Raw genomic sequence first — 13,650 nt, 5'->3', positions numbered from 1 at the left:
AAGGAATAAAGAGAGTTGAATAGGCAAAATATAAAGGGTAAGACTAGGCTTTACGGTCAGGTATAGCGGATTTGCATCCCAGATCTCCATTTACTACCTGTGCGAACTTCAGCAAGTACTTTAACCTAAACTTCTGAGGAAATAAATGAGAGAATATAGGTATAAAATTTTTAGGAGTCAGTTGTTAGGACTTGGCTTTTATTTCTGCACATTTCCAAAGACATAGTCGCAACTGGGAAACGTTAAAATAAAGGTTATTTTACAGACGATCCTATACCGTAAACATGAGGTAACAAAACGCGGGGGCCGATGCCATCCACTAAATACAAACCCAGTCAGCCTAGCAGAGGATCCCTGCGCCGGAAGTAACTGTGCCCCTAACTAAAATGGCGTCCAGGTGATTTCCGTTCTCTTGTGGCCAGTAATTGGGCTCTGGGACTCCTCGCGATTTTACCAGTTCCCATCCGTTTAGCAAACGGCTTTGGGAAACGCCCGTTTAGCAAACTCCTTCTCTGGCCTTTGTAGGAGGGCGGGGCTAAAAGGGAGATGCTGTCTGGTGATTGGTTGTGGCGCGTTAGTAACGCGGCTACAGGGAGTTGGACAGTTCAGTCTTTGATTGGTTGCTGAGAGGCGGGGCTAGTCGACTGCTCCGGAGGTAGCGGCTCCTATACCGTAGCGGTGACTAGTCGACTGCTCCGGAGGTAGCGGTGAGGAGAGCCATGGCACAGGCAGCCAAGGTGACAGGGCCCGGGAAGGGGTGGGTACGGTGCAGTGGGGGAGGGCGTGTTCGCGGCCTTGAGAAAACTCTCTGGAGTCTCTGGAGGCTGGGGCTCCGGACCCTTTTCGGAGGATGTGGCTGTTACCCCAGAGAAGCCAGATGACCAACTCCGAGGGTTTGTGCAGGTGCGGAGGAGAGCGGGAGGCACCAGTGTGGTTCCTATTCTTGGTACTAACTTGGTACGCAGTGTTTATCCATGATACAAATTCGCGACTTGAGTTCTGCCCTCTTTTCATCTTCAGACCGAGTATTTGTCTGAGGGACCCATTTCACATCCTTGGGAAGTATAGGAGACGCCAGAGGCTGACCTGAGCAACAGCAGTTCAATGAGGTGAAAAGTTTATTCGGATAAACAGAAGGTGCACAGAAGTCTAGCAGCCAAGGAAACCGAACCCCAACAAAATTACTTGTCAAAAGTAACATAGCAAGACAGAGCAGGGCCTGGTGAGACCTGAGCTCACTGAATGAGCTTGGGATGTGATTACTGTGCTCCGATCATCTCTCTGAGTACCTACCTGGTCTCAGATTCATTTCTCACACCCAAGCATGATGCACGTTCCTACCCAGCGCACAATTCTCATTGGCAGCCATCCTTTAACGTTTAACATCAGCATGGCCAATTGGGATCTGTAGTTGTCACTACCTGAAACATAAACATGGGGAAATGGCCTGTTATAATATGGTGAAGTTAAGCAGTTTAGGGAACCACCAAGCAGCCATCGTGTACTTTTGTACATAATGTCACGGCACCAATAGAAACAATTGCTCAGGGTTATTCATTCAAAAATTTCTTTGAATATCCATAACAGCTATTATTATAGCCAACAACCAGCAGGCTATATTATCTAAGCATAGTGGATGCAGCAATAAGCTGAACATCCTTGCCTTCATAAAGAAATCTAGCAGGTGGGGAGACCTTAAACAGTTATTTAATTACAGTTGTAATAAATGCTGTGATTTGAAACTACAGTGTTTTGTGAGCATATAACTAGGATTTCACGTAAGATCTCTCAAGGGGCTGGGTGCAGTGGCTCACATCTGTAATCCCAGTATTTTGGAAGGCCAAGGCGGGAGGATCACATGAGGTCAAGAGTTTGAGACCAGCCTGGACAACATGGTGAAACTGCATCTCTACCAAAGATACAAAAATTAGCTGGGCATAGTGGCGGGTGCCTGTAATCCCGCTACTCGGGAGGCTGAGGCACAAGAATTTCTTGAACCTGGGAGGTGGAGGTTGCAGTAAGCCGAGACTGCGCCACTACACTCTAGCCTGGGTGACAGAGCAAGACTTCACCTCAAAAAATAAGTAAATAATCTCTTAAGGAAGTTCAGACCTGACGTTTGATTAGAAATTAGCTAGAGTAGAGAAAAAAGCATTCCAGAAAGGGCAACTAGCACATGAAAAGTCCTTGAAGTGGGGATTTGGTTGGAAAACTTGGATACAAATGAAATTAAGTAGGATTCATTCCAAAAACACTTTTGGTAGAGCCTACAATGTATAGAAGGCACTTATGCTTCATGTGGGAAGATTCAAAGGTGACCAATCCAACAAGGGTGACAACAAGACCCTATGTCCAAAAAAAAGAGGAAAGTGAAACCTAGCACAGAAATTATAACCCTTAAAATTAATCCATTATTCAAGAAAATTGAGACAAAAAGGCTGTTACTTGTCCAAGCTTACATTAAGTGACAATCTCAGATTCAAACTGATCTGACTATAAAGAATCCACTTTTCATCTACACTGCCTAAATCTGTCCAATCAGTATAGGTAAATAAGGAAGACAGTACAGTCTGTGACCTGGCTTTCTGCATTTTAATTAGAAGTTTATCTGCTCCAAGGTAATGTTAACTCCAATAGTGCTATGGCAATAATGATAACATTTTCTTACACTAGTCCTCTTAAATTAGGGATGCTAATTTGTTGTACTAATGGTGTACTTTAAATAGCATGTAAAAACATTAGGTTTACTTACTTCTCATTTTTTAAATCCTATGCAACATATCTTCTCTGCTCTTGCAATATTACAGTCCCTGGGATTCTATGATGCTTGCAAAGTCCATATTTTTACCAACAATCTCTTCAAGGCAATCCAGGCTTTTACTATCAAGCACTCAGAATTATTCCAGCCTCTACACATTACTCAATTCCAAAGCCACTTCCACATTTTTAGATACAGGCATACCCAGGTGATACTGCGGATTTGGTTCAAGGCCACAGCAACAAAGTGTATAGTGAAGTAAAGCGAATAACCCATGTTTTTTGGTCCCAGTGCATATAAAATTATGTTTATACTATAATGTAGTCTATTAAGTGTACAGTAGCATTATGTCTTTAGAAAGTACATATGTTGGCTGGGGAAGGTGGCTCATGCCTGTATCCCAGCACTTTGGGAGGCCCAGGTGGGTGGATCACGAGGTCAGGAGTTTGAGACCAATCCGGCCAACACAGTGAAACCCCGTCTCTACTAAAAATACAAAAATTAGCTAGGCGTGGTGGTGCGCATCTGTAATCCCAGCTACTTGGGAGGCTGAGGCAGGAGAATCCCTTGAACCCAGGAGGCAGAGGCTACACTGAGCCGAGATTGCACCATCGCACTCCAGCCTGGGCAACAAGAGTGAAACTCCATCTCAAAAAATAAAATAAAAAATAAGGAAGTACATACCTTAAGTAACAAATACTTTTTTTTGCTACAAAATGCTAGCAGTTATTTGAGCTTTCAGAAAGTTGTAATCTTTTTGCTGATGAAAGATCTTGTGTCGATGTTGACTGCTAACTGATCAGATTGTTGGTTGCTGAAAGTTAAGATGACTGTGACAGTTTCTTAAAATAAGACTACAGTAAAAGTGACCACATTGATTGACTCTCTCACACACAAAAGATTTATCTGTAGCATGCAATGCTGTTTGATAGCATTTTACCCACAGTAGGGCGTCTTTCAAAATAGGATTCAATCCTCTCAATCCCGGCCACTACTTTATCAACTGAGTTTATATAATATTCTAAATCCTTTGTTGTTATTTCAACAATGTTTACAGCATCTTCACCAGGAGTGAAGTGATGTGAGTGATGATCTTCATAAACTCAAGAATCCACTTTCTTTGCTCATTCATAAGAAGCAGCTCCTCATGCATTTAAGTTTTATTGAGATTGCAGCAATTCAGTCACATCTTTTTTTTTTTTTTTTTTTTTGAGGCGGAGTCTCGCTCTGTCGCCCGGACTGGAGTGCAGTGGCCCGATCTCAGCTCACTGCAAGCTCCGCCTCCCGGGTTTGCGCCATTCTCCCGCCTCAACCTCCCGAGTAGCTGGGACTACAGGCGCCCGCCACCTCGCCCGGCTAGTTTTTGTATTTTTAGTAGAGACGGGGTTTCACTGTGTTAGCCAGGATGGTCTCGATCTCCTGACCTCGTGATCCGCCCGTCTCGGCCTCCCAAAGTGCTGGGATTACAGGCTTGAGCCACCGCGCCCGGCCAATTCAGTCACATCTTAAGGCTCCACTCCTTATCCTAGTTTCACTTGCACTTTCCACATATCTGCAGTTAATTCCTCCACTGAAGTCTTGAACCCCTCAAAGTCATCCATGAGTGTTCAGATGAGTTTCTTCCAAATGCCTGTTATTGCTGTTTTGACCTCCTCTCTTGAATTCTCTGAATGGCATCTAGAATGGTGAATCCTTCCCAGGAGGCTTTCAATTTACTTTGCCTAAATTCATCAGAGGAATCACTATCTATGGCAGCTATAGCCTTATGAGTCTTTTAAATAAGACTTAGAAGTCTGGCTCACGCCTCTAATCCCAGCACTATCGGAGGCTGAGGTGGGCAGATTGCTTGAGTTCTGGAGTTCAAGACAAGCGTGGGCAACATGGCAAACCCATCTCTACAAAAAGTAAAAAAATTAGTTCAACGTGGTGGCATGCACCTGTGTGCCCAGCAACTTTGGAGGCTGAGGTGGGAGGATCGCTTGAGCCCAGGAGATCGAGGCTTCAATGAGCCGTGATCATACCACTGCACTCCAGCCTGGGTGACAGAACAAGGCCCTGTCTAAAAAAAAAGGACTTGAAAGCCAAAATTACTACTTGACCTTGACCTGTGGGGCTGCAAAATGGATGTTGTATTGGCAGTCATGAAAACAATATTAATTTCCTTTTACATCTCCATCAGAGCTCTTGGGTGATGACATGTGTTGTCAGTGAGCAGTAATATTTTGAAAGGAATCTCTTTTTTTTTTTTTTTTTCTGAGCAGATCTCAACAGTGGGCTTAAAATATCCGTGAACCATGCTTTAAACAGATGTGTTTTGTTGATTTGTAGAGCACAGGTAGAGTACATTTAGCATAATTCTTAAGGGTCCTAGGAATTTTGGAATGACAAATTATCATTGACTTCAACTCAAAGTCACCAGCTGCATTAACTCTTTTTTTTTTTTTTTTTTTTTTTTTTGGTGACAGAGTTTTGCTATTGTTGCCCAGGCTGGAGTGCAATAGCGCAATCTCGGCTCACCGCAACCTCCGCCTACTGGGTTCAAGCGATTCTCCTGCCTCAGCCTCCCGAGTAGCTGGGATTACAGGCATGCGCCACCATGCCCGGCTAATTTTGTATTTTTAGAAGAGATGGGGTTTCTCCATGTTGGTCAGGCTGGTCTCAAACTCCCGACCTCAGGTGATCTGCCTGCCTCGACCTCCCAAAGTGCTGGGATTATAGGCATGAGCAACATTAGCAACTGCGCCCAGCCTTTTTTGGGTGTGTTTCTCTGTTTGTTTTGTTTTGGTTTGGTTTGATTTGGTTTGGTTTGGTTTGAGACAGGGTCTCACTCTGTCACCCAGCCTGGAGTGCAGTGGTGTCATCTTGGCTTGCCACAACCTCTGCCTCCCAAGCTCAAGAGATCCTCCCACCTCAGCCTCCCAAGTAGCTGGGACTACAAGCACCCTCCACAACACCTGGCTAATTTTTTTATGTTTTGTAGAGACAGGGTTTGGCCATGTTGCCCAGGCTGTTTTTTGGTTTTTGTTTTTTGTTTTTTTTGAGACAGAATCTCACTCTGTCACCCAGACTGGAGTGCAGTGGCATGATCTCGGCTCACTGCAACCTCCACCTCCCAGGTTCAAGCAATTCTCCTGCCTCAACCTCCCGAGTAGCTGGGATTACAGGTACCCACCACCACGCCCAGCTAATTTTTTGTATTTTTTAGTAGAGACAGGGTTTCACCATGTTGGCCAGGCTGGTCTTGAACTCCTGGGCTCAAGCGATCCACTCCCATCAACTTCCCAAAGGGCTGAGATTACAGGGGGGAGCCACTGCATCCAGCCTGCATTAGCTTATTAAGAGCTAATTAAGTTCTTATTAATAAGGATATTTCACATTTTACTTCCCCGTTCATGAGTTAATAGACATTTAGCTTATTTCTGTTTTTTCACTATTATGAATAATACTACCAAGAACATTTGCATACATGTTTTTGTGTGAACATATGTTTTCATTTGTCTTGAGTATATACCTAGTAGTAGAATTTCTGAGTCATAACTGTAGGTTTAACTTTTTTTAGCATCTGCCAAGCTGTTTCCCAAAGCAGCTGTACCATTTTAAATGCCAAACAGCAATGTATAAGAGTTTCTATTTTTCCATGTCCTTGTCAACTCTTTTTATTGACTGGCTTTTTTACGGTAGCCATTCTACTGGGATGAAATGGTATCTCATTGAGGTTTAGATTTTTAGTTCCGGATGGCACATGACATTGAACATTTTTCCATGGCTTATTGGCCATTTATGTTTTTTTGGGGGGGGGAGGAAATATCTATTCAAATCCTTTGACTGTTTTTATTTTTCTTAATTTTATTTTAGATTCAGAGAGTACATATGCAGGTTTATTACGTGGGTAAATTACATAATGGTGAGGTTTGGGCTTCTAGTGAACCCATCACCCAAATAATGAATATTGTACCCAGTAGGTAATTTTTCCACCCTCAACCCCTTCCTATCCTCCTCCCTTTTGGAGTCTCCACTGTCTATTACTTCCATCGTTCTATCCATGTGTACCCATTGTTTAGCACCTACTTATAAGTGAGAATATGCAGTATTTGATTTTCTGTTTTTGAGTTATTTCATTTAGGATAATGGTCTCCAGCAGCTGCTGCAAAGAATATGATTTATTTCTTTTTTAGTATTCCATGATGTATATATACCACATTTTCTCATTTGTGTCCTATAAAGCAAACAGCTGCCCTCAAAGTTCTACTAGCACCTAGTACTTTAACATCGTTGATGTTATTATTACTATAAAAATTACCCACAGCTGAGCCCTTTCAGTACATTATATGATTACATTTTTTCCCAATTCTTCATCTTTAAATTAATAACTGCCTTTTTAAAATTATTACTTTAAAAAAATCCTTTAATAGATATCCTAGATATCTATTTCCAAATTCTAGGCAAAACCAGTCTACCAGTTTCATTTTTCCTAGCAATACCTTTTCTGGAGCAATTCAGTCTTTTGCTATAGTCCTGCCTAGTTGCTTTCTAGTCTGGCTGCACAAATGTTGACTAGCATTTGTCCTTCCCCATGGTCTTTTCTTCTCCCATGTTAGACCACCTGTCTCCCGGGTTCCCATGTCTTTTCCTTTTGTGGTTCATTTCCTTATTTTGGTGGAGCATATTCTTCTGTAGCCTTCCAATAAAGTGTGTATGACAATAAGAGACTTTGCATTTCTGAAATATGTATTTGCCCTTGTCTTTGAGTGATAGTGTGAGTATCTATGGTGTTCTACAGCAGACATTTTTTCGAAACTTGAATATGTTATTCCATTGTCTTCTTATAGTAGTGCTATTTAGAAATCAGGTACCATTCTGATTTTTTCCATCCTTTACATGTGAACTGTTTATTCTCTGAGATTTTTCTCATCAGCATCACACTGAACTTACATCATGCTGTGCTGTGTTATGAGTTTTATGTTGAGCACTTGGTGGAACCCTTTCTATCTTGTAATTAATGTGCCTTACTTGGTGAAATTTTTTTTCTTCCCTTTTACCCAAATATTAAGTGAAAATTTTAAAATTTCTTCCCTTGCTTTTCTCTTTTCTCTCTTGTTGGCCCTTCTGCCAATCTAGCTGTTGGGCCTTCTCCCTTAATTTTCTTATCTTCCCTCTCCTCAATTTCTGTTTCTGAACTTTTATTCTACATCTGGGCAGTTTTTTACAACTTAACCCTTACTTTCACCTGTTTGATAGCCAAGAGCTTTTGGGAGTTTTTGGAATGTTCCTTTTTAAAGTTACTATAGCTTTTCATTGATGTTATTCCATCTCTGCAATAACATGTTTCTGAGGAAGTCTTTTATGACTGCTTCGTTTTTGTTTTATTTTTAAGTTTTTTTTGCTCTGTTTCTTATTTCTGTTTTCATGTCTGCCTTTGATGTAATAGGTTTTCTAATATATGTAAAACACTTAAAATAGTGTCTAGCACACAGTATGCTTAGTAAATGTCAGATATTATTTGTAGAACAGACTGGAGGACAGGAGGGTGTAGTGGCAAAGTGGCAAACCTTTATAAGTAGTCTAAGAGATGGGGAGTGCGTGAACGTAAGTGGTTTTGTTGATAGAGGATATAAGAAAGATTACAGAGACATTCCTAAAGTTTCCACAACAAGAGTAAGGTAGAATAAAAGGATGGCCTACAGATTTCTGGCTTCAGAAACTTGGTGGCCTCCAATAAGTAAAACAGAGAAGAGTAGAGGAAGAGAAATACTGAGAGAACAATATTGAGTACCTTTTTGGACTTGAGAGTGTGAAGTGACCTCAGCCTATCACTAAAGCCTCTTTACAATCTGTCTTTTACCAAAATGCCAGGCTCTTTTCTTTTCTTTTTTTTTTTTTTTTCAATATAGGCTCAGAATATTCGTAAGTCTCAACATTTCACTTGTCTTTTATATAGCAATTAAATAAACCCTTTTAAATAGCCTTATTTAATCCTTTTAAACCCTTTTAAATAGCAATTAAAAGGGCCAGGCTCAGTGGCTCACGGCTGTAATCCCAGCACTTTGGGAGGCCGAGGTAGGCAGACCACGAGGTCAGGAATTCGAAACCAACCCAGCCAACATGTGAAACCCCATGTCTACTAAAGATACACAAAATTAGCTGGGCATGGTGGCACGTGCCTGTAATCTCAGCTACTTGGGAGGCTGAGGCAGGAGAATCACTTGAACCCGGAAGGCAGAGGTTGCAGTGAGCCGAGATCGAGATCGTGCCATTGCACTCCAGCCTTGGTGACAAGGTGAGACTCCATGTCAGGAAAAAAAGAAAAAGAAAGAATAGCAATTAAGGCCGGGCACGGTGGCTCAAGCCTGTAATCCCAGCACTTTGGGAGACCGAGACAGGCGGATCACGAGGTCAGGAGATCGAGGCCATCCTGGCTAACACGGTGAAACCCCGTCTCTACTAAAAAATACAAAAAAATAGCCGGGCGAGGTGGCGGGCGCCTGTAGTCCCAGCTACTGGGGAGGCTGAGGCAGGAGAATGGCGTGAACCCGGGAGGCGGAGCTTGCAGTGAGCTGAGATCCGGCCACTGCACTCCAGCCGCGGGCGACAGAGCGAGACTCCGTCTCAAAAAAAAAAAAAAAAAAAAAAAAGAATAGCGATTAAATTTGTCTAAATTGTCTAAAACATCTTCCTTCTGTGGCCTCTTTTAAGATGCAATAAATTCTTTTGTATATGTATGTGTATGATATTAAGAGCAGATTAAAACTTCAATAAGTTAAGAAAAATGAGAACAGATACATACCAGACTGGTAAAATAGCAGACTGGTTTTCAGCATGAGGATTACTAACTTTTTAACCGTCCTTATATTGTTTTATTTATTTCAAAGAACTTTGTATTATTTTTGTAAATAAGGCTAAAAATGTTTTTAATGTAGAGATAAATAATCAAAGGAAAGTTATTTTGGCAAGTCCTGGTTTTCACCAACTATTTTTGAAAATAGTCTTTGAAACAAACAGAAAAGGAATACTGTTTAATCCTTGTAATATAATTTGTGTAAAATGTAAAGTGTTTTCCTTTTGAGGGCTGAATTCTGATTTTCTTTTGCTTTTTCTTTTTTTTTCTTTTTTTTTTTTTTTTTTTTTTTTGAGACAGGGTCTTGCTCTGTCCCCCGGGCTGGAGTGTAGTAGTGCAGTCAGAGCTCATTGTAGCTTCAACTTCCTGCACTCAAGCAATCCTCCCACCTCAGGCGCCCAAGTAACTAGGACCACAGGTGCATGCCACCATGGCCTGACTAATTTTTAAAAAATATTTTGGCCAGATGCGGTGGCTCACGCCTGTAATCCTAGCACTTTGGAGGCCGAGGCAGGTGGATCACCTGAAGTCAGGAGTTGGAGACCAGCCTGGACAAACAACATGGTGAAACCTTGTCTCTACTAAAAATAGAAAAATTAGCCGGGCTTGGTGGCAGGTGCCTGTAATCCCAGCTACTCGGGAGGCTGAGGCAGGAGAATCGCTTGAAACCGGGAGGCAGTGGTTGCAGTGAACCAAGATCATGCAAGATCATGCCACTGCACTCCAGCCTGGGCAACAGAGTGAGACTCCGTGTCAAAAAAAAATTTTTTTTTTGTTTGTAGAGATGGGGGTCTCACCATATCGCCCAGGGTCTCGAACTTCTGGGCTCAAGCAGTCCTGCTACCTCAACTTCTCAAAGTGCTGGGATTACAGGCGTGAGCCACTGTGCCCAGCCTTGAATTCTGATTTTCTTGACAGGTTTTGCAGCTCTTTAAAACACTGCACAGAACCAGACAACAAGTTTTTAAGAATGATGTCAGAGCATTAGAAGGTAAGTATGTTCTTTACCCTTTTGGAGCCAGTCTACTTTTTAGATGACTACTAATCTACCTGAGAAACCCTGTGTGGTCAAGACCCATCTTAGGGAATGACCTTCACTGCCTCTCCCTAATGTCTTTTTAAAAGATTAGCTTATACTACACTTATTTGAGAAATATCTACTTAAAGAAAAGTTTTTAAAGATCAAGTCTTCATAAAGAGTGGGTCAGAAGAAAAGGCAAGGGACCAGAATTTCAGTGTTTATCATTGCTTGCCTTATATTCACGCCATTGAACTTTTTGTTACGTAATCAAATTTTCACGCTCTCTAGGGCCAGATATTACCATGTTGTTAATGTCTTATGTCAGTCTAAAAGAGCAGCTGTGAAAGAGAATCCATTCCAAATGATTCCAAATTCAGTATCTCCCTGTTTTAAGTAGTGTCTATCTTATCTGGAAGTCACAGGCTCCAAAATTCAGGTTCTGTGTTATTCATGGTCAGTTCCACTCCTCATGCATTTCTAAACCTCCTTAAGAGTGCACCTAGGTAAAGTGTCCCCACTGTTTCCAGGGATTTAAGTTTTTGTAACTCATCAAAAATAGTTTCTGAATGAATAAGATATATGTATTGTATTGTATGTAGTTTACATGAATTCCTGATTTAATTCTTGTAACATTTCTATGAGATAATCGCTACTATAATTCCTATTTTTACAAATGAGAAAATTGACAAAATGTGAAAATATTTGTCCCACATCATACTTCGTAAGAGGTGACCTGGGATTTAGCCTAAGCAATCTGATTCAAAAGTCCAAACTCTAAACCACATTACATATTGAAATATATGCAACATAGGCAGGCTCAGTGGCTCACACCTGTAATCCCAGCACTTTGGGAGGCCAAGGCAGGCGGATTACTTGAGGATTACTTGAGGTCAGGAGTTAGAGACCAGCATGGCCAACATGGTGAAACCCTGCCTCTACTAAAAATATAAAAATTAGCCAGGCATGGTGGCACACACCTGTAATCCCTTGAGGCAGGAGAATTGCTTGAACCCAGAGGCAGAGGTTGCAGTGAGCCGAGATCACGCCACTGCACTCCAGCCTGGGTGACAAAGCAAGACTCCATCTGGAAAAAATATGTATATATAAAAAACGTGTATATGTATATATACATATGTATATATACACACACACAACATAGAAGGAAGTTTTTATAGTAATTATCAACATGGAATATTTTTGTTGCTTTAAATTTTTTAAGTGGGATAGTTATAAGAACAGCTAACAATTTGTTGTTTGCTAGCACTTTGTATGGATTGTTCCATTAAATGCTCACAGCAGCACAATAAGGCCAGTGAGATTCTATCAAAGTATGCTGCTATAATGATATCAAACTCTCAGTGGTATATGTAAGCAAAAGTTTTATTTGTCACTCACTTTATATGTCAGCCAAGACACTTAAAATTTTACATATATGTACATATATATCCTGTTTGCTGCCGATCTTTGTGTACTTGTGTATGTAGTTTAACATACTTGTATATTGAATTTTACCATCTTAAAAAAGCATTTTAATAGAAATCCTTAGATTTGTAAAAATAAAACATTGAAGTAGATTTATTATAATTCAGTAGGTGTAGGTATACAAATGAATTTGAGAGTAAAAATCAGTGAAAGAAAAAATAGTAGAGTGCCAAAGGTTTATAGTAGGTTTACCTACAAACTTGTCACCCTGTCAAAAGCTCTCTGAGAGACTTCATTAATAATTTCTTATTCTTATGCTTTGTTTTTCATGAGGGTAATTTCTATACTAGAGAAGTAGCTATTCATAGTGAAGAACATGTAAATTATTGAGATAGGAATTATAGATTACAAAAGCAAGTAACTATATGTATTTTTCTCTTTGTAGCAGCCAGAATAAAGATAAATGAAGAATTCAAAAATAATAAAAGTGAAACTTCTCCTAAGAAAATAGAAGAGGTACAGTAATTTTTTCAATTACAGTAAAACTTATATAATTATCTTGTCAAAGAGGAAATGATGAAGATAGAAGGATTATGTAAAATAAAAACTATTACTTGATAGTTAAGGCCATCACAACTGTAGATAACCTTCACTTACTTGGTATGGCTCACCTCCTCAGGGTCGTCTGCCAACACCAAAATACAGCAAGGTACACCATGAACAGAACATGGAAATAGCCATGGTCAAAGCCAGAGCAGCTGAACAAACCCAGGAACCTACAGAAATTCTATCTTCACTTAAAGCAAGTGACTGAAACTAAAGAGAATGAGTGTTGTAGTAACTCAACTAGAGATGTAAACTGAGAATTTTTAAATATATATATTGATTAATTCATTTTAAAATAATAATTTCATTAGATGTTAAAAAGTAACATGATATTTATGAAAAATAACTATTTAAAAAATTTAGTGAGAAGAGTGGTACTGGTTTTTTTGTTTTTGTGTTTTTTTTTAAGATGGAGTTTCGCTCTTGTTGCCCAGGCTGGAGTGCAGTGACATGATCCCAGCTCACTGCAACCTCCACCTCCGGGTTCAAGCGATTCTCCTGCCTCAGCCTTCCGAGTAGCTGGGATTACAGGCCCATGCTACCACACCCAGCTAATTTTTGTATTTTTAGTAGAGATGGGTTTCACCATGCTGGCCAGGCTGGTCTTGAACTCCTAACCACAGGTGATCCACCTGCCTCAGCCTCCCCACGTTCTGAGATTACAGGCATGAGCCACTGTGCCCAGCCCCCTGCAATATGTTTTTTAGGTTGAAGTATATGAAGAAAATTCAGCCTCACACAGATTTGTAGTTGGAAAAGAGTAGAACAGCCTTTTAGATCATTGTGATTTTTTTTCTTTTATTTTTTTTGGGTAGAGATGAGGTCTTGCTTCGTTGCGCAGGCTGGTTTCAAACTTCTGACTTAAGCGATCCTCCTGCCGTGGCCTCCCAAAGTTCTGGGATTACAGGCATAAGCCACATAATTGTGAATATTTTTTAATACTACACCTTGACATGTGGTAATTTCTTTTTTTGTTTGTTTGTTTTTTTGAGACGGAGTCTCACTCTG

The 13,650-nt window shown here is 40.7% G+C and overlaps 1 protein-coding gene across 2 annotated transcripts in view; it reads left to right on the top strand.

The window, feature by feature from the left end:
- The first annotated feature begins 607 nt into the window (after nt 1-607).
- LYRM7 (LYR motif containing 7) overlaps nt 608-13,650 on the top strand; it is a 30,539-nt gene continuing 17,496 nt past the window's right edge. The window contains exons 1-3 of one of the 2 annotated variants that reach the window (XM_030926964.1): nt 608-737; nt 10,512-10,584; nt 12,485-12,552. In XM_030926964.1, coding sequence (XP_030782824.1) covers nt 720-737; nt 10,512-10,584; nt 12,485-12,552 — 159 coding nt within the window. In that variant the 5' untranslated portion in view covers nt 608-719. Of the gene's footprint in view, nt 738-10,511; nt 10,585-12,481; nt 12,553-13,650 lie in introns of both variants that reach the window. The other variant, XM_010381562.2, reaches the window with a different exon arrangement.

This window comes from Rhinopithecus roxellana, chromosome 3, assembly GCF_007565055.1.
Source record: "Rhinopithecus roxellana isolate Shanxi Qingling chromosome 3, ASM756505v1, whole genome shotgun sequence".
Classification (NCBI taxonomy): Eukaryota; Metazoa; Chordata; class Mammalia; order Primates; family Cercopithecidae; genus Rhinopithecus; species Rhinopithecus roxellana.
This window is presented reverse-complemented; position numbering and strand designations above follow the sequence as displayed.